Below are 19467 nucleotides of genomic sequence, written 5' to 3' on the forward strand. Positions count from 1 at the left end.
GAATTATTCCAGAGTACTGGGCTAGACAGTTAGGGCAACAGAAGGGGAAAATGTCAGCATGAGAGGCTATGGATAGCTTACGGAGTTAAAAGTGCCCAAATGTGATTCTTTCCAAGCAAATAAATTTGCAGTCTGCATCTGTTCATGGGTTTTCACTGGAGATGAGAAAATCATCTCTCTGTATGCAAAATACAACCCAATGCATTAAAAAAGGCATCAGATAAATTAAAGTAATTGGGAAAAAAATGATGCTTATGAAATATCATTGAGAGCGTTCACCTCCCTGCTCTTATCAAAGTTTCTCCAAGAGAGATTTAAGAATAAAATTCAAGTCAGGAAAAACATCTGACACAGGGTACTGGACTCATTCCTGTACAAGATTATTCTCTATTTTCAAGAAACTACAAACTCTCCTTTTCCAAAATACTCTTCAGCAAGCAAACAGCTATTGTGAGCTTTTACCTGCACTCTGTCCTCAGCTGTCTTTTCACTACCTAATTTCTTAAGGTCTGAAAAAACTTTTAAATTAAGATTACACACTACAGAGACAAATCAAAATCTAATTTTTATTTTTTCTAGAGCATTCAATAGTGTAGCAAAATGTTTCTTCTCTGACATTTATGGCTTTCTCACTTTTCTGAGAATAGCCAGAAGTGCCATTACAGCGGCTACAGCGAGCGGCAGGGAGGCGGTTTGTACATAAGCACACTTCAAAGACTGGGATGAGTGAAAAGTCAGCACCGTGCTAAGTGACAACACTGAAAAACAAGCACCGTGTTTCAGGACAGTCTAGTTTCTAGGATGAAAAATTTAATTTAAGGACATATCTTTCCTCAAGAGCAAAGTTATGGGTTGGAGAGCCACGGCTGCTTCACCCACCACCACAAAACCCACCAGAACAGAAGCAGACACTTTACAATCAGTAAATTAGGAAGACTTTCAGAGTTCACAAGTAAATTTACCTCTCTCTCTTGCACTGGTTCCCAAAGTGGTATCTCTTCCATTATTCTCATCTCCTGCGTTTAAATCGGCTTCTCTATCCCTGAATCAGACTCAGGAAGAGTGCTAGCTAGTTAATGGGCTGTTAGTGCAATTCTGAAAGCTATCTTGGAAATATATTATTCATCTGATCTCACTGTTTCACCATTTCTCAGTTTTCAAAAAACAGGATAAGGTGGCTGTTATTTAACCACAAGAGAAAAATTAAATGGAAGCTCGTTTGGATACGGCTTTGGCATGGCTCATCTAAAAGATACAGACCCAGAGGGCAAAGCAGACTGCTGGGGTCATTACTTACGTTGGCTGAATTTGTCTGCCTGGCCTTTAGGAACTACAAAAGCTAGGCAGTGGTTTGCTGCCAAGAAGGGAAGATTTTAAAAATAAAAATACCCCAACCGCATGCCTGGATATCTTTGTAGCTGCTTGGAGGGCCCATGAACACCTCTACAGTGCAGGACCAAGAGCTCCCCATGCTAACCCAGGGCAGAGCCAGCTCTGTTTAGGCGATACCTGCAACAGTTTAGTGACAAAAAATAAAATAAAACCAAGTCTCCTCTAGTGCCTGGTTCACCAGGAACACAGCACTGGCTCCTCCAGGTCCCAGGACGGAGCACTGGGTACCACAATCGAGCTGCAAAACTTTTAATTAATTCAGCTGGGAATCGTCCAAGTTCCCTCTTGCAGCCTGCATCTCTGATGCACATTTCTTCCCTTTTCCTAGTATTAAAGGAAAGGGCACATTCTGTTCTGCGTCTAAAACACGGGAGCCTGTCAGTCACGGCGTGCTACACACCACCACCCGGTGCTGCACTGCAGCTGTTTTGTCACATTTGATGCCCTGAGTCACCCAGCAGCGCTTCGGAGGGTAGGTACGGGAAACTCCCCAGCACACTTATCTTCCCCTGAAAACAGGTGGAAGCAATCACTCCTAACCTCACCACGTGGAACATCTCCTCTTCTGCTCTTACACAACCTTTGTTGTTTCTCTGGACACCTGCAGTTGGGTTTTCTGCCCGAGAGCAGACTGGTAGGGGAAGTCGCCAACAGCCCTCTCCGTTCTGGCAGAGACATGCAGAGATGCTGTAAGTGCATCCCTTCCCACCCCGCCGTGCCTTCCTTCACCGTGAATTTGACACCAGATGACTCTGCAGCCACTCTCTATCCCCCTGAGAGAGGGGCTCGCCAGGAGTACTATTCCCCTCCTAGGCTAAGCAGCAATATTAATCCAGCTACATTCATGGAAGAGGCTCATAAGTCACCCAAGTCATGCTACTCTGTAGTTACAGTTACATTTTAGACAGCAAAAGCAATAAGCAAGCCTTCAAAAAATTGTTTCAGAAGCACATCATTTCAGCAGAACCTTTTGCTATCAGTCAGAAATATTGTTTAACACATATTTCCACAGGAGCAGCCCTTCTTGAAAGGCAGGCTGTTTGCCTGAATAGAGGTTCTGTAAAATCCATTTGCAGTTTGGCATTTTGCACGCAAGGTAAGGTCAGTAAAAACCGTCCTTGCACGCCAATGCCTACAGCTACCCACTGCTTTCCAGAAGCCACACGTAACGTGAGCGGGCAGGGAGCGAGGGGAAGGGTGCAGCAGGGCACCTGCTCCTCTGCCTCTGCTGATAAATGTCTTGTGTGGGTGCTGTGCATCCCTTGAAGAGGTGCATCTACAGCAGAAGATGCACAAATTAGCTTTGTAACATAAGAGGGAAGGCTTTAGGCAGAGCCCCCTGCAAAGCGTTCCCACCCCCTGACACGGGACGGCCGCCTCTGCGCTGCGGTGCCCTCCCCCTGCTGCTCTGCCAAACAACCAAAAGCCATGAGTCACTGTTCAGGATTAAATAACTTTGAAACTACCTGAGGATGGCATTTACACTGAAACATGTCAGGCCAACCAAGAAGAACTGAGAACTTCAAAAAAAATGAAGATATTCCTGACCTCCCCAGCAGCCCTGGAGAGCTGGATTAGCTCCGTGTACCCAAGACTATGGGACAGTTCCATGCGCTGTGCTCAGTGCCCCTAAGGCTTCAAAAAGGAGCAAAAATACAACAAGAGGAGTCAGAGACTATGCTTACTGATAGTAGGTAAGTCTTATTCTTGAGTAATTTAAATCTGTCAAGTCGCATGAAGCAACTCCCAATGAGCCTAAGAGCCGCATAGGCTCAATTACAGTTCAGAAGCAGTGACACTACGACAACAAAAATATGCTAAGCACTTTCTGACAGTTTCTGGGTATCTGCTGGGGTTAAACGCAATGAGCAAGCAGATGCCTCCAAGTGCAGTGAAATGCACAGGAATTTTTTTGAAGTTTATTCCTGATGGCATGTTTCTTCAGCAATAACTAGAGATGTTTGTTTGCTCCTTGGCATTTAGCATGAACATGCACAAAACTGTCATGAAAAAAATGGCAAGAGGACAAGGTTACCAAAATTTTATAAATACCAGGCATGAACTTAGCTTTCTCTTTTAAATGCACTTATCTGTTGTAAAGTATTACCCATCGTGGTAGACTAATGGACTTTAATGCATTTTAGTTAAGACTCAGTCTCATGCAAGTTAAATGTTCCCACCGATTAGCTTTAATGTGTGCAGCAACATGTGTTCAACAGCCTTTGTTTCTTTTATTAGGAAAAGGTGGGAGGGATTTGGTTTTGTTGTTGGAATATTTTTTTTTTTTTTTTTATGTCCGTTGTCTGCTCTTGACACACATGAAAGCAGGTCTTCATCACGGAGCCTTCATTTAAAAGGCCTGTTCACAGGCACTGATATTTTACAGAAAAAAAAAAAAAGAAAAAAAAAAAAACAACTCCAGGCTTCAAGCAACAGGTAAAATGAAGGTCATGCCACCATCTCCCTTACACTCTATCTTTTTAAAGTAAAAGTAACAGCATAACATACTTACATTATATAATCTCTAAAATTACACGGGCTGTATAGCAGTAGCTGCAACAAGCTTACAATTTTTTAAATATTAAATTGTATTTAAATCCATTAAAATAAAACTAGAAATCAAACTTACTTTCTACTATTTTCTTTTACGTGTTTACTAGTTGTTTCAACAGAATTGAAAATAGTATTTTGCTCAGTTTTGCCTTAATTTAAAGAGTGCTAATTTAATTTTAATTCGTACCATCTTACCTCAATCAATTTATTGGCATGTTCACGGAAAACCTGGGCATATTCTTTAACTTCTTTTTCGTTCCCATTCTTGGCAGCTTCAATCAATACTAGAAGTGGAACATTTGTTTCCAGAAAAGAATCTGATACATGGTCCATAACAGCTTTGCGGAGCTGAAATAAAAATGAAAGAATGAGTAATTTTTCACTAGTGTTCCACTGCTATTTTCCTTTCACTGTATTAATATATAAAGCTTAAGTACTTCTGGTGTTGATCCTTCTTTCTTTGTGTGACCAAGATTTTCTCTGGTCTAAGTCTTGTCTATACACTTTTTGCTTCAATTTAAATTAAATCTCCTTAAAAAAAAAAGGATTAGTTATACAAGTGCGAGTCACCAGCTTGGCCACAAATATTGATTTAGCAACTCATATTGGTTTTGCCTGAGCAAATTTGCCACTTTCCCTCAGCTGATTAAGTAACATGCTGATTTAGCTTTTAATTTTTCTCTACTAGAATAAAAATATTTTTGAATAAGCTTGATCCATGTTCACATTTACTTGAAAAAGGGAATATGCTGCTATAAAAAAACAGAGAAAACAACTGACATTACATTACAGTTCTCAATGAAAATAAGCTCTATAAGACCAACAGAATTATAAAATGTAACTGGTTATGTTTAAAAGCCATAAAATATGTTTGTTTTTTTTTTTTTATTTTTTTTTATCCCTTTTGCCATGAGGATGGTAAAGACTCCAATACCTTTATCACACAGTTAACAGGGCTACATCTCCACCCCACGCTGCCATATGAACCAGGTACTGGAAGTTTCTAGCTTTTAATTCACTTCTTAATTCACAAGAAGCAGGCAAGCCCTTTACAGTTGGAAGCAAATCAACAGATGAAATACTTCCAAGAGAGAAAACATGCAGAAACGCATCCATTCGTTTCAACGAGTATTAACTTCACACACTAATTACCTGTCTACGCAAGTCTCTGGTCTTTTTGGTCATTTTATCGATCGCAGAGTTCAGCGCATCGCTTCTTTCCTTACGTCCAGCCTGAAAAACAAGAGGCAGATGTAAAAAGGTGTTCAGGGTCCCAAAATAAAACCAGCATTATTCATTTCAAGACCGTCAGCTTCCTTACTGATGTAAGAGATTATACAGGTCAGAAGCAGAGCCCCTGCCTCCCTGATCCAGCACCATTCCTCCTGGCAGGTTTCAGCAGCTCAAGAGCATCTGACAACAGAAGGCTGCATCTTTAGCACTCATCAGCTCCCTTTCTGGAAAAAAGGATGATTTCCTACACTGAGACTGCTTTTTGCTCCTCAGCAGCCAGAGCCCATATTTAAGCTGCAAGTTTGAGATTTCTCCGACAGCTCTGTCAACAACCACACGGTTTGCCCTGGATCTCAAGCCCCAGACAGCTCTCCCTGCTTCAGCCCTCAGTCTTTCCCCACCTTGGCTGCTGAGATCTCCCAGTTCAATGGGTTGGACCCAAATATGCCCATGCTGCAGATGAGGCAGGGTACGAGCAGCCCCGGGGGCTGTGCAGCCCATGCAACGGAGCTCCCTTGCACAGCTTCAGGCCTGACTATCACAGAAGGCTGTTCTTGAGCAGCCAATTGTAAGCCAGAAATCAATTATATTAAGGTAAAATCCTTATAAGACATTTGTCAGGGATGAAATCCAACATCAAATAAGTATCCAGGCTCACCCGCTGGGAGCTGGATCTCACCGAGGCTCGGTGCAGCAGGTTTCACATTAGCACCGTTGTTAAAAGACAGAAAGGGGACAAGGTGCAGTGGCAGCTTCTCTGCCCCTAAGCAGATGGTGGGCTAAAAATGTCCTAGTATGTACCAAAATGGGAGAGCCAGACACAACAGTGGTGGCCTTACAGTGTCACAAGGAGGTTTGTTTTTTGTTTTTTTTCCTATGTAATATGGCTGGTATGAGAGTTTTATGCAGCACATTTTATGTGACCACAAACTAATTTCTGAACTTCTACTCCATGATCAGGATAATTGTCCTGGTGGGAAATAAACAGATAAATCAATTTGCAGCACTGAAGTGAAGGCATGCCAATAAGCAGTTCTGCAGATGCCAGGCTGGTTTGAAGCCCTTGCACAGGCAGCCTTGAATCTAAAACACGAAGCAGAAATAAAAATTAAACAAAAACCGAGAGGGGGAAATTGGGATGTTGTCAAGTCATTACAGTTTAATGAATTTTTGAAGTTTTGTCACTTCCCTGATCAAGCAATTTGATTCTCATCACAAAAGGTAACTGAAAGCTGGCTGAAATTAAAACCAGGAGCTTGTTCCAACCATGCCACAGGCTCCAGCAGACCCGATGCTGGGCCATTCTTCACACTCAAAAATTAAAGCAGAAATCTTGAAATAAAGTGAAAATTAATGCTGCTTTTTATTGAACAGCATGCTGTTCCCATGCCTGGTAGACACAAAACCCGAAGCCCAGTGAGGCTGGGAGGGATTTGTTCAGCCTGCACTGAAGGCGGCCGTCCGACGGCGCTGGGCTCTGTCCGTCTGCACCCGATGCGCCCCGGGGCAGGCAGCGGGCTCCTTGCAGCCACCAAGCCACCTGAAACGACTGAAATTTGCCCAGTGTCACCAAACAAACTGACGGCCTGCTAGGAGTCACAAACCTGTGATTGCTCCTGCTCCATATGCTCTAACAGCCCTGCAGCACGACCATTTTAATGAACCCCGAGCATCCACCCCAGTACGCCTGGGCATTTTTTCCAGGCGCACCTTTGGAGACGAGATATATACTCATCCATTAAACAGAAAGCCAAACATTCGGCTTCTCCACAAAGTGCCATTTTACTTCTCCCTGGGTGCCCCTGCATTACCATCTGAACGGGAGGCAGGAGCACGCTTTTGATGTGAATCCACCGATCGCTTCCACTTTGCCGTCCCCGGCTTCACAGCACGGAGCAGCCTCGGCGCGCAAGGTCTGGGTCCCTTTCGGATGAAAGGAAACCAGGAGATGGCTTCCACTAATGGATGTTCAGTTCATGAGACCTGACCACAGCCAGCCCTACATAAAATGCCCTGAAAAGCGTGCAACGCATACATTAGAGCCCAGGCAGCTCCAATTTCATGCCGTTGATCTGTTCCCATTAAGCCGCGCCATGTACTAACACAGAAGTAGCTGTATAATCCCAACCCAGCACATTCGAGCAAGGCAGCTCTGCTTTATTTCCATCCTGTTGGCATTCAGAAATTTTAGCACAGAAGCTCGTCAGAAAGAATTAAGAGCACTTGGGACAGTCGCGACACCAACCACCCTGCTAATTGAGCTGCGGTAATTTAGCACCTCCTGAGTCAGCTGCTAACCCCACACCTTCCCTAGGGCTGGGGCAGGGGCAGGAGCACGGGATGAACACCAAACACCCCTCTGCAGCTGCACAGAGGGGACCTGTGTCACTCCCACCCGAAACCACCAAACCAATTCTAAGTGAGGCCCTGGCCTGAAGACAAGGATGTCAAGTTGTGCCAGTCTAAAGTTGCTTGGCTTTTTTTTAATATATATGTATTATTTGCATACAATTAAACACAGCACGCTAGCTGTGGGGCCACGTGCACCCCATAAAGTCTGAGTGGAGCCAGGACACTGGCTGCTCTGACCCTCGACAGCATCTGGAGGAGTTACGCACCCTCCTTGGCCATGCTGATCACCCTGTCCAAGCCCCATGAATTTCACCCCCGGGTTCCACCCTACGGCTCAACAATTCCCGCTTAAGCTGGGCTCTACAGCAATAAATCACGCTTTAAAGGCTCCAAGTGAGTGCTCAGCACCTCTGGGTAATTTGTTCCAGTAACCAATTACTCTTGCTATTAAAAACTTGGCCCTTGTTCCGAGCCTGAACTTCCTCGGAAGCCCCCTGATGCCACGGAGAGGAACATCTCCCAGCAAGCAGCTTCTACGCACGGGATCAGGACTGACAACGGCAAACCCCGAATATTCAGGCTGCTGCTGGGATTGTTGGGGACTGTTGGCTATCCAGCACGGCGTGCTGCTATCTCTGAGGGGATCACGAGCTCCGCAGGCAGCGGTGCCGGCAGCAGCTGACAGATTCAGTGGGTTTCATGGGGTCACGCTGACCACGCCACTCATTTTACATCATGACACCACCGCGCTGTCCAGTACAACGGGTAACTAGCTTAGCCACGCGGCAAATTTACTTTCTTTTAAAACAGATCTTCATAAAAAAGGCTAGAACTGGCATTAAAAATCGCACGTTTCCCTCACTCCGTCATTTTTTGCTCTCCCACCACCATCGCTAGGCTGCTTGGGAAGCAACACAAGCACTCCCTGTCACATCCTTGCTGTTCCAGCTCACGCAGCTATCCCCTCTGTTTTTTTTTTTTAATTGCTTAAAGCAAAGAAAGGGGATTTGTATACAAGGAAGAAAAGTGGAATCACTAACTCAACAAAGCATTCCCTTTGTAGGCCTGCCATCTGACTCAGAAACAAAACCCGAAACAAGTTTTTCCTGCAGCTACTAACGTTAAAATCCAACCTCAACTGATTCACAAATGTAAAAACGGAGAGCACGGCGGTGGTAGCAAATGAACGCTATCTTAAAGCGACCAGGATCAGCAGTGCACGTCCTACGACGCAGTTATGCAGCCATGTTTTTATAGCTAAATATCAAAAACTTCCATTATTCATCTCGGAGTTTCACCTAAGACCGGGGAGCTATTGAGGACCGGTGCCCCCTGCCCCACAGCCATCCCTCATGCTGCTCTACCCAAATTAAAAAAAGGTCATTCACAGAGGGATTTCTGCTTCAGGTAATCTCCAAATTGTCTTCTACCCTGTTGGTAGAGCAGGCAGCACCATGGTTAATGGCTGTGATTGAACAAGTGACAAATGTGCGCTTGGCAAACCTTCCTCTGGGCAGGCGGGGGAAGTTGTACATCAGCGTGCGGCCGCTGAAGCAGGGCTTGGTGGCGAGGCATTAAGATGTAGTGCTCGGATTCACGTTTGTCACATGCTTAATTTTCACCTTGACGCCTCGCCTAATTGCATGGCTACGAAGGATGACTGCCCGTACTCCTTCATTACCCCCACAGCAGGGCTGCAAACAAATTCCAGATGCAACAGTGCTGATTCAAGACCAGGAAGGGTAAGCACCGAAGCATGATGCGTGAATTCCAGCAGCGTTTACCTATCTGATACCTGACGGCCGAGGAGACAGGAACATGTCCCAGTTCCTTATGGACACAAATGCAGAGTCTCCTGCAGCTCCACCAGGGCTCCCCAAAACACGGGGCTGCACGGCGTCTCCTCCACGCCAAAAGCGCAAGGAGGTCGCCCAGCCCACATCTCCATCCAGTCAAATTAGCTCATTTGTTGTACTCAATATGCTAGGAAGGCTTCCACAAGATGTCAGCCTAACGAAATGACACTGCTGGCCTCGGGGTGCAGCTCTACTTTGTGAGCGTGCGCATCTAGCAGGGAAACCAGCTCCACTGCTGGGCAGCGAGCAGGGCAAGGGAGAAGCCCCCGAGAGAGGCATTTGGTCCGAGCACGCTTATGCTCGAGAACAAGCTGGTTTTCCCCCATTTTCCCTCTTGGGTGTTACACGTGAGGATTTTGGTTGTCACCTCGAAGCGCCTGTTCTGGCGGGAGGCTCCAGATGGCACTCGTACGTGGCTTTCCCCAGCACGCAAGCGAGTTTGCAGTCTCCGAAGAAATGCAACGGTGTGAACTCTGCAGGCAGCTGGAGTTTCTTCCCAGCCTATTGCACCTTGACACCCCAGGCAGCTCCCAAGGCACAACGCGAATATCAGCAGAGAGTTTCGGATTTAAAAAAGAATCAGATGCGTGCTTTCGGTAATAGCTGGTACTTCACGACAAGCGTGCATAAAAACATGTTTTGCTGAGAAAAGCGCCCATAAAGTTCGCGTTAACTGTTTCCCAAACAGGAAACCTGCTGGCAAGGTGCTAAATAGCCCTTGTTTGGTTACGGGCCAAAGAACTGAGAGCTTCAGAAAGGAAGCAACTTACCGTGTTTGAACACTAACTCTTAACTCCGTGCCAGATTACACAATCTTCACGTGGGAGGAACCTACCACCAGGCAGCAATGCAAAAAAGCAGAACCCTTCCAAAAGTTACCTAAACTCAGCCTCCTGGGAATAATGGGAAGAGTGGCACAGGAGAGTAACCACCTTTGATCTCCGAGCTCTTTTCATTTTATTAAATTACACCCTTGGAACGTTATTTTAAATATCGTGTTATCGCATTTAGGCGTTATTAAAATTCAAATCAAGGCTTCAAATCAGGGTTTTGCACCAGCTTAGCGCTGTGAGAAGCACAGCTACAGGTACATTGCTGCAGTAGTCCCACAAGACAGCTGGCGGCTCAGGCTGGATTTCAGTTTGCATATTTTTTGCACAGTGAATGTTAACCACGGAGAAACTCTTTGAATAGGTTTGTGCAACTTCTTTGTGTGTGTTTCTTTCAGTCTGCAGCAAATGTGAGAATAGTTACCATGACGGTGCAATTCAGTACATTTACCTAGCATTTTCTGATTTATCATTAAAGATAATTATTTTCCCGGGGTGTTTTTTTGTTTGGGGTTTCCCTTGTTTTTAAGCAGTTCACCTTTCTCCATGCCTCCACTTCACCTAATGCTTCCTCCTCAGGCATGCTCTGGAAGGGACAATGCCACAGAACGCAGGTGCTGCAGGCAGTGTGGGTTAGTTGTACTGTGGGACACAGAAGGGAGAAGAAGCAGGCAGAAAACGAGAAGTCTGAGTTTAAATTAAGAGCCAAAGTTTAATAACAAAGGTAAATGGCTGCTTTCTTCTAAGACCTCCTCTGACAATTCATCATCTCCCCCTGTCAGCACAGGCAGTTTGTTATTCTCAGCTCATCCCAGTCCCGAGGTCATAAATGATCCCTCGCTGCTACAGAGCAAACATCGTCAAGTGCCTCGCGTCGCACCGTCGCTTTACATCTCAAGGTGAAAATAAAAGACAAGAGTAGAAGATGAGAGCTGCTCCGAGGCGCTGGCAGCAGGAAGCTGACACCCCCGGCTCACCCAGAGCAAGTCAAGGCCAGGGCAGCCTCTCCGAATGGCTGCTGCTTGCACCCAAATCCTAAAACCCCCAGACAGCTCTGATGCCGTCTATTCACACACCCCTCGGTGCCAGCTGTCCCGCAGGAGAGCTCGCTGGGGATAAAGGGACCGGGGAAATTTGGGACCAGCAGCCAGGAACTGGGCCGTGCCGCCAGCTTTGCAGGGTCACGGGTTCTGCAAATGCATCTCGGCTCGACAGCGCGCACGCTGCCCGCCTGCTCCTGCGCCCACCTCTGAGCTGCTAAGGCACCGTGCCCCTGCTCCCGGGGTGCAGGGGGACTGCCAGGAAGCCCTCAAACTGCTCCGAGCCCCAGCTGGGAATGCCAGGCTCCCAACTCGCTCCCCTACGCTCCAGTGCCCAGCAACAAGCGAGCCCAGGAGTCAGGGCTTGTGGGAATAAAAGGGGGAAAAAAAAGAGAAAAGATTTCCCAGTTTTGTAACTGCGTGCTGTCAAGCTGGATTCCAATTAAGTTCTTTCCTGTGCTCTACCGCCAGCTTTCCTTTTTTTCCAGAAATTTCCCATCATTTGAAACATTAGCTCCCGTCCTTTGTTCCGGGGACGTGTGCTGCACTTCCCGACACGGCAGCTTCCCCTAGAGGAGTGCTCTTTCTCTCCCCCTTTCCCACTTTTGCAGGGACCCCGGTCGCACGCAGGCTGTTGTTCTGCGGAGCTCCGGGCTGCCAGATCCCTCTCACCTCCCCGAGAGGCCGGTGCTAATCAGCATCCCCTATTCACACCGTGTGCACTTGCCATCCAAAAGTTGCTTTCCCGCAGCCAGGTTTAACAGGCAGCCAGCAGCAGCTAGCGGCGAGGCGCTCCCAGCCGCAGCTCTGCGCTGCTCCCAGCGCCGGCTGAATCGAGCGAGGGTGCGGGGGGGAGCGGGGTGGTGCAAGGCTCTCCCCTGCCTCGCATCGCGGGGACGAAGGACTCCTACAGTTGATTTTTCTCCCCCTCCATCAGTGGTCTTTAACGCGATCACAGGATGCAGCACAATGCTTTAAAACAGCAAAGCTTCTGGAAAACCCAAACAAAAGGAACGTCACCAGGTGACGTCAGCCTATATACAGTCCTGTGTGGTCGCAGCGCATAAGCAAACCCATTCTTGTACCGCTTCCCTGAAAAGCTTTTCAGTAAATGCACTCATGCTACTCCAGGAGCTTCTCTCAGCAATAAGCCACCCATCTGCCATCAACAAGTTAGGACTAAAGGAACCCACAGCTGCGGAAAAAGAAAACGTGAGCTTCAATTAAACAGCTGAGCAGCCACAGAGGAAGAAAACTTGTATTAAGCATCGATTTTAAAATTACAGACCTGTCAGAGGAGATCAAGCCAGCGATTTCAAAAGGAATATTCCAAGAGAGCATCGTGGATTCAATTTTGCACTAATATCAAAGGACCCTAAAACGCAGTAAATTATTCAAAGGCTATCTTACATTAGAGCCTTTCACAGACTCACTGCGTTGAGTCTAAAACTACGACTGAATGCAACCTCCAATGTACTCAAAAGAATGGGTAAGTGTATGCCTTTCTCTCTACCTTTTAAATGAATGATCGGCTGTGTGTTACAGCAGCAGCTAGGTGCTAACGCACGTTTTGCTGAAGTGAACCTTGTGAAAGAAATGTTTTCCGATCGTGCCGCTGTAATCCTCCGTGATAGCGCTAAAGGCTCATCCTAAGTGTAATATCCGAGTATGCTGTGCTTAGTAGTAAGTTGTTTCTTGCATTTAGAGTAAGCTTTTCGGAAATGCATGGAAATGTTATCTGCAGTGAAATCTTCCACCGTGATGTTCAAAGTATACTGATAAGGATATCCTATCTTGTTGTTTTCCTAAATTATATTCTGCAGGCTTACATTTCAAGTGGCCATTAGGGGCTCGTATGCTGGCAGCACTATATGCAATGAGTATGGTTTTAAAAATGCTGCCTGCCTTGGGCATGGCTTGTCCACCAAAATGTCGCTGTGAGAAGCTGCTCTTTTACTGTGACTCTCAGGGGTTTCACTCAGTGCCAAACACCACTGAAAAGGGCTCTCTAGGTTTGTCACTGAGGCACAATTTTATTACTGAACTTGAAAGGGATCAATTTGCAAGCTTCAGTCAACTTACTTGGCTTCACTTAGATCATAATCAAATTGCAACAGTCAGAGAAGATTCTTTTCAAGGACTATATAAACTTAAGGAATTAGTCTTAAGTTCCAACAAAATCTTTCATTTGCCAAACACAACTTTTAGCCAGCTGCTTAACCTGCAGAATTTGGACCTCTCTTTTAATCAGTTGTCCTCTCTGCACCCCGAGCTGCTCTACGGCCTCCGCAAGCTGCAGACCTTGCATTTGCGCTCCAACTCCCTGCGGACGATCCCCGTCCGCCTGTTCTGGGACTGCCGTAGCCTCGAGTTCCTGGATCTGAGCACAAACCGCTTGCGAAGTTTGGCTCGCAATGGATTTGCAGGATTAATCAAGCTGAGGGAGCTTCACCTAGAGCACAACCAGCTGACAAAGATTAATTTTGCTCATTTCCTCCGGCTGAGCAGCCTGCACACGCTCTTCTTGCAGTGGAACAAAATTAGCAACTTGACGTGTGGGATGGAGTGGACCTGGGGCACCTTAGAAAAGCTCGATTTGACTGGAAACGAGATCAAAGCCATCGACCTCACGGTTTTTGAAACTATGCCTAACCTTAAGACCCTGCTCATGGATAACAACAAGCTGACCACCCTGGACTCCAAGATCCTCAGCTCGCTCCCGTCCCTCACCACCGTGGGCCTCTCGGGCAATCTGTGGGAGTGCAGCCCCAAGATCTGCGCCCTGGCCACCTGGCTGAGCGGCTTCCGCGGCCGCTGGGAGCACCCCATCCTCTGCCACAGCCCCGACCACACCCAGGGAGAGGACATCCTGGACGCCGTGCACGGCTTTCAGCTTTGCTGGAATTTATCGGCCGGGGTTACGTCCGCGGCTCCGACCTCCGCGGTCCCCACCACCGAGTACACAAAAAGAATAAGCTCCTCTAATTTCCATATGGGAGACAAAGAAATTCCAACCACGGCAGGCATGGTCGTCACCACCGAAGAACCTTTCCCGGAGCCAAACAATGCCATCTTCACTCAAAGGGTAATTACAGGGACAATGGCTTTATTGTTTTCTTTCTTTTTTATCATTTTTATAGTCTTCATCTCCAGGAAATGCTGCCCTCCCACATTAAGAAGAATTAGGCAGTGCTCAATGATTCAAAACCACAGGCAACTCCGATCCCAAACACGGCTACATATGGCAAATATGTCAGACCAAGGACCGTATAATGAATACGAACCCACCCACGAAGGACCCTTCATCATCATTAATGGCTATGGACAATGCAAGTGTCAGCAGCTGCCATACAAAGAATGTGAAGTATAATACCTACATGCCATCAAAAATTAAACCAGATAAGTAACCTATTTTAAAATTGTAGGGGACCTACATCAGATTCTAATTTTTACAAATGTTGACATAAAGCCTAATTTTCCAAGCTACTTAATGAAAGCATTGTTTATGGAGTGGTGCAGTATTTTTAATTTTTTTTAAAAAATAAATCCATAATATTTTCAGTGTTAAAGAAGCAATGATTACATTCAACTTGCACTCCTAATGTTTAAGAGTCTAAAAAGATGCTCACCTCAAACTATGTACAATGTTTCATGTTATGTAATTCTATGACTGTGTGTAAACATTTATACCAGAGTCTCCATATTCTACTTTTTCTAATGAAAACAGCCCGAGTGGAAGGAGATTGGGTATCTGCACAGAGATCTGCAGAGGAACATACACTGCATTTGTTCGCCTGCAGCTGTACGATCCCAAACATCCCAGCTGGCTCAGCTCACTTTAAATGGCAGACTTGGAGGAAGGTTTTCCTCCTCTGATCATTTCCACTCGAGAGTAAAAAGGGGAGAAGGGAGGGGGAAAAAAAAAGTAACAAATGTTCAGGTGGGGATTTCGATGCATTGGGGACCGGTGAATTTATTTTAACTACAGTTTTCCTACCTCCATATTCATAGTTTGGCTTGCTTAAACGTACCTTGCTAAAGCTCACAGCAAACACAGACAGGAGCGGTTCACACGATCACAAATTAATCAGGATGACTCTCCCGGCGCTTGCAAAGTAGCCAGCGTGGCTCAATTAGGAAGGCTCGGTACGATGTGATCGATTCTAAATATTAAAGGCATTTAAATCGCATTGGATCTCTGGTCTGACTGGGTAATGCTTTTCATGAATTCAGCCTCATTACTCACGCCTATGAACAAACATTTCCACACCTTTTCATGTGTAAATACCCTTGATGCAAGTTTTTCTTAATGAAAAGTAAATATCAACTGCGAGGTTAAGAGAGAGGGAAGGAAGGAAGAAACCTCTCTTTGTCCCCCCGCTGCCCCCCCGGCTGAGGCTTCCTCTTGCCTGGAAGCTATTTTCATGCACTAACTCCGCTGGTTTCTCTGGAGACAGAATTAGCCCCTGTAATATAAGCTCTCACTTGTCCTCCTCTTCCAAAATTCAAGGTAATTACCAATTCAGAACCGCGTACCTTCTGATAAGTTAGGACGATATAATTAGTTTATAGAATAGTTCACTGAAAAATGCTTCGTTTCTTACTTGATACGGGACAGAACCTAAACTAGGATGCCATTAAAAATCATATATAAATATATATAGACACACACGCACCTCGTTCCTAAGGAGCAATTTGATTTCTTCAGCCAGAAGTACCATACTGCTATTTATAATATATTCTGAAATTATATGTAAATATTTGCAGATCTATGCAGCGACAGTGGTACAGAGATGCCACGGGGGTGGGCGGGCGGGGGGGCTGCACAGGATGACATTATTTTTAAGTCAACTGCTCAAATATTGTAAACATCCTAACCAAAGTTCAAAGGACCAGAGGGACGGCTTATTATTTTTTTTAAGTATATATATACATGTATGTATAACTAAAAACCGTGTTGTGTCCAATGCTGCAGTGTTAAACGATTACCAGCAAACACAGATGAAGAGAAATTCCTCACGGTGTTGACATACCTTGAACGAATCAGTAATTACAGTATGCTAATTGTGTTGTACTAAACTATTCTGCAAACTTTTTAAACAGAAAATCACTGCATAAAAATCTGTTTGCTATTTCACTCTGCTTTTATATATCTGTATTACCACTTAGTGAGGTATTTAGGGTGCAATTATACAACAGTTTGATGTTTTATTGTGAAATGAATTCGTCCAAGGCAATTATAGCAAGATAAGTGTGACTTCTGTTCAGATTTTACATAAAGGTTTTTTCAATTACTGGTTTTGAAGATATTAATTTGCATCACTTTACTTTTACATACAGTGCCCTTATTATAAAACAAATATTTTTGTTTACTTCCTGTGACTCTGTACTTTAATAGAAGAGGTTCAGTGAAGACTGTGGTTTTCCATAAGACAACTTTGAACCCCCTTAACTGTTTATAACACGATGACCCAATTTGCATCCCTTCTAGGAAGTCAATTCCTGATTTTAGTACAATAAATCTGGCGAGGCAGGTGGGCAATGAGGGAATATTCCCTATGATAAAATCCCACGAGATCCAAAAGGCCAGACCTAAGGTGACAGACACAAAAACTTTGTGCATGTAGCTGCTTGCGGAGAGCCTTGCTTCATTCCTCACCAGGAGCAGGAGCTCGCTGCTCTTCCCTCTGGCCTGGGCAGGCCATGTGCAGTGCCAGCCCCTTGCCTCGTGCCAGCCGTCCCCACGCTCTGTGCTGGGGAACAGGGGAGCAGACACTCTGGGGAGTGATTTCCACGTAGGCACCAGCAGAGACAGAGTTAGGACTGAGCTCATTAATTATGCTGGCAGCCTAACGATCTTACTCCACCAGCTCCTCCCAGCAGGTCCATACTGAGCCGGGTGCCCCCAACCACGTGCTGGAGGGAATTGCGCCCTGCTGCTCCGTGCCCAGCCACCCTGAAGGGTGGTTTGAAAGGTACCAACCCAACCCTCCTCCACCAGGGCACCCAGGAGGTGCCTTCCCAACTCCCCCAAAGCCCTCTCCATCCTTAGCACCTTGTAATTCTTCCCAAGAGTACTGACAGGTGCTCCAGCCAACAGGCAGTGCTGGGTCAATCCTCTTCTGCGTCCCATCCCAACTGTAAGCTGTTCGTACCCAAATACCATGGCTCACATCTGCCATTTCCCAAACCACTTGTAGCCAGGTTCCAGGCATAAATAAAGTCAGTCCATAACCATTACGTTTAGGGTAACGGGTACAACAAAACCCACGGGATGTCAAACATGGGCAGCAAAGTCAACTGGAAGTCCCTTGGGAGGGACAGCAAACTGCAGGGAAAGCCATCATCCTACACCAGGGCACCACAAGAGGCTGTTAGTTTTTGTTTCATTTATTCATTTTTAAGTCACTGTCTTCCGTTCGCAATGGCCTGTGACTCTTCCAAAGCAGGGATTGTAATAATTGCCTTGTTTAGGGAACGGGAACCAGGATGATTTGGCTTCAGTTATCGGCATTCCTGTATGAGCTCTGCCTGACGACAAGAGGTTGTTAAATTGTCCTCCCCAAATATCATCTCTGTTCTACAGCCTCAGTTTCTACCATCCTAAGTGGCACTACAGGTGCCTCACCACCTCCTGGCACAGCATCTTCAAGCCTTCAGGGCCTTTTAGGAAGGAAAACTCGTTCCCCTGCTCCTGCCTGTCCCACCCAGAGACCTCCTCCAGCCTCCCTGCTTTCCCCCGCTTCCTCCTCCCCACCCTCGTGTCAGTGAAATGCAAACCCAGCAGCACAAGCTCCATTTTTGAGTCATCATGTTGGAACAGGTCTGAATTAATGCTTTCAGCTCCCCTCTCGTTAGTCGCTCTGCATTAGATCATCCTTTAAACGCACACAACTAGGAATTACTTGATCAGGAGTAAAACGGGTGAGTGCTGAGCCTTCGACTGAAGGGCTCCTCTGCCAGTGGCAGCAGAGCTCCCGTTTCCTATCAGAAGGAAGCACGATTCACGCCACCATATCCACGTTTGGTTGTTTTGCTTTTCCCCCAAGCAGAAGTTACCCGATTTTGCAGAGCTAGGCCCAGCCTGCCCGCATCCCCAGCATCTCAGCTCCCGTCCCATGACGTCCCTGGAAGACAGCCCCCTATTGCTGACACGTGCAACAGAAACATCCGGTGGCTTTAATCAGAAATCTGCACTATGTGCTTGTTTTTTAATGTGCCTGAGTTTATTTTCATTAAAGTAGCACAGAAATAAAGTTGATTTAATTTTGCGAGCTGCACAGCTATTAAAATCCATCTGTTCAGACCTATGAACCCTACCCAGAAAGCTGAGCTTCATCTTCAGCTTTCCATAAAAATTAGAGTTCAGGAAGGTACATGGCACATCTCCTGCCCCAGAAAGAAGAACAAGCAAGGGAACAGCAGCAAAACCCAGCGGCAGTGCCCAGCAGCAGCTCCTCCCTCCCTCCCTCCCCGTGCCCCTCTGTGCTGCAGTCCCATGCACCAAAAGCGGTGCCAGGCTTTTTAAGCACCATGCCAGCAGGATGCCTGGAGATCATCTCAGAGTCAGCTGGAAACACAGCACTTCGTGTCTGGTATAAAAACCTTCCGAGAGAGGGATCTAGGGAGAGGTGACAGAAGCTTTGATAGATATAATCCGGCCTCAGACAGGGCAAAACTTGTGTGATTTAAGAGCAAAACACCATGTGGCTTGTGCACCTGTGATGTACACACTGAAACTGCTAGCCTTCAACTACTCTTTTGTTAAAAAAAGAGAGAACACCACACTTTTTCTTTTCACCATCATGAAAACATTAGTGAGTGAACTATTCTACCAGCGTGGCAACCAGAGATTAAGAGTCCTATGCGCACTGTAATTAAGTTATGGTTAACGAGCCGATTCCTGGTGGGAGGGGGTACGAGTAACGGAGCAAAATGGAGTAAAAAAAAGTGCAGTGTACAGAAAGATTTTGTTATTAAAATTGTGTATACTGTAAAACTGAACTCGCCTCTTTCTTCCTCCTTTTCCAAATAGAGGTGCCCAAAGCTCTCTTGCACTGAGTGCAGCCTACATCCCTCGGGTCTCAGAGCGCCTCAACATTTTCCATGCCAGGTCTGAGCTGGCCCATTTGCTGGAACTGCAGCACACACGGCCCTTGCTGCTTCCCTGCAGGAAGCAGAGCTCTTCTCAGCCTGAATGCCTCTTGACTA

The 19467-nt window shown here is 46.1% G+C and overlaps 2 protein-coding genes across 5 annotated transcripts in view; one reads left to right on the forward strand and one right to left on the reverse strand.

Annotated features, from left to right (window-relative positions):
* Window positions 1-19467, reverse strand: part of CTNNA1 (catenin alpha 1) — a 112383-nt gene that overhangs the window by 41842 nt on the left and 51074 nt on the right. Inside the window, exons 1-4 of one of the 2 annotated variants that reach the window (XM_084535447.1) lie at window positions 7282-7341; window positions 6990-7191; window positions 5098-5178; window positions 4141-4293 (exon numbers count right to left, since the gene is read on the reverse strand). In XM_084535447.1, coding sequence (XP_084391573.1) covers window positions 4141-4293; window positions 5098-5178; window positions 6990-6992 — 237 coding nt within the window. In that variant the 5' untranslated portion in view covers window positions 6993-7191; window positions 7282-7341. Of the gene's footprint in view, window positions 1-4140; window positions 4294-5097; window positions 5179-6989; window positions 7192-7281; window positions 7342-19467 lie in introns of those variants that run through there. The other variant, XM_084535446.1, reaches the window with a different exon arrangement.
* Window positions 11348-15451, forward strand: LRRTM2 (leucine rich repeat transmembrane neuronal 2). Of its 3 annotated transcripts, none has more exons than XM_084535417.1 (2): window positions 11348-12745; window positions 13080-15451. In XM_084535417.1, exons 1-2 carry the CDS (start codon window positions 12742-12744, stop codon window positions 14624-14626), a joined length of 1551 nt encoding a protein of 516 aa, XP_084391543.1. In that variant the 5' UTR covers window positions 11348-12741; the 3' UTR covers window positions 14627-15451. The 3 variants fall into 3 exon arrangements, with proteins under 3 accessions (XP_084391543.1, XP_084391545.1, XP_084391544.1); XM_084535419.1 differs by having other exon boundaries at window positions 13529-15451; XM_084535418.1 differs by having other exon boundaries at window positions 12145-12745; window positions 13508-15451.

Source organism: Aythya ferina (assembly GCF_964211825.1).
Source record: "Aythya ferina genome assembly, chromosome: 14".
NCBI lineage: Eukaryota > Metazoa > Chordata > Aves > Anseriformes > Anatidae > Aythya > Aythya ferina.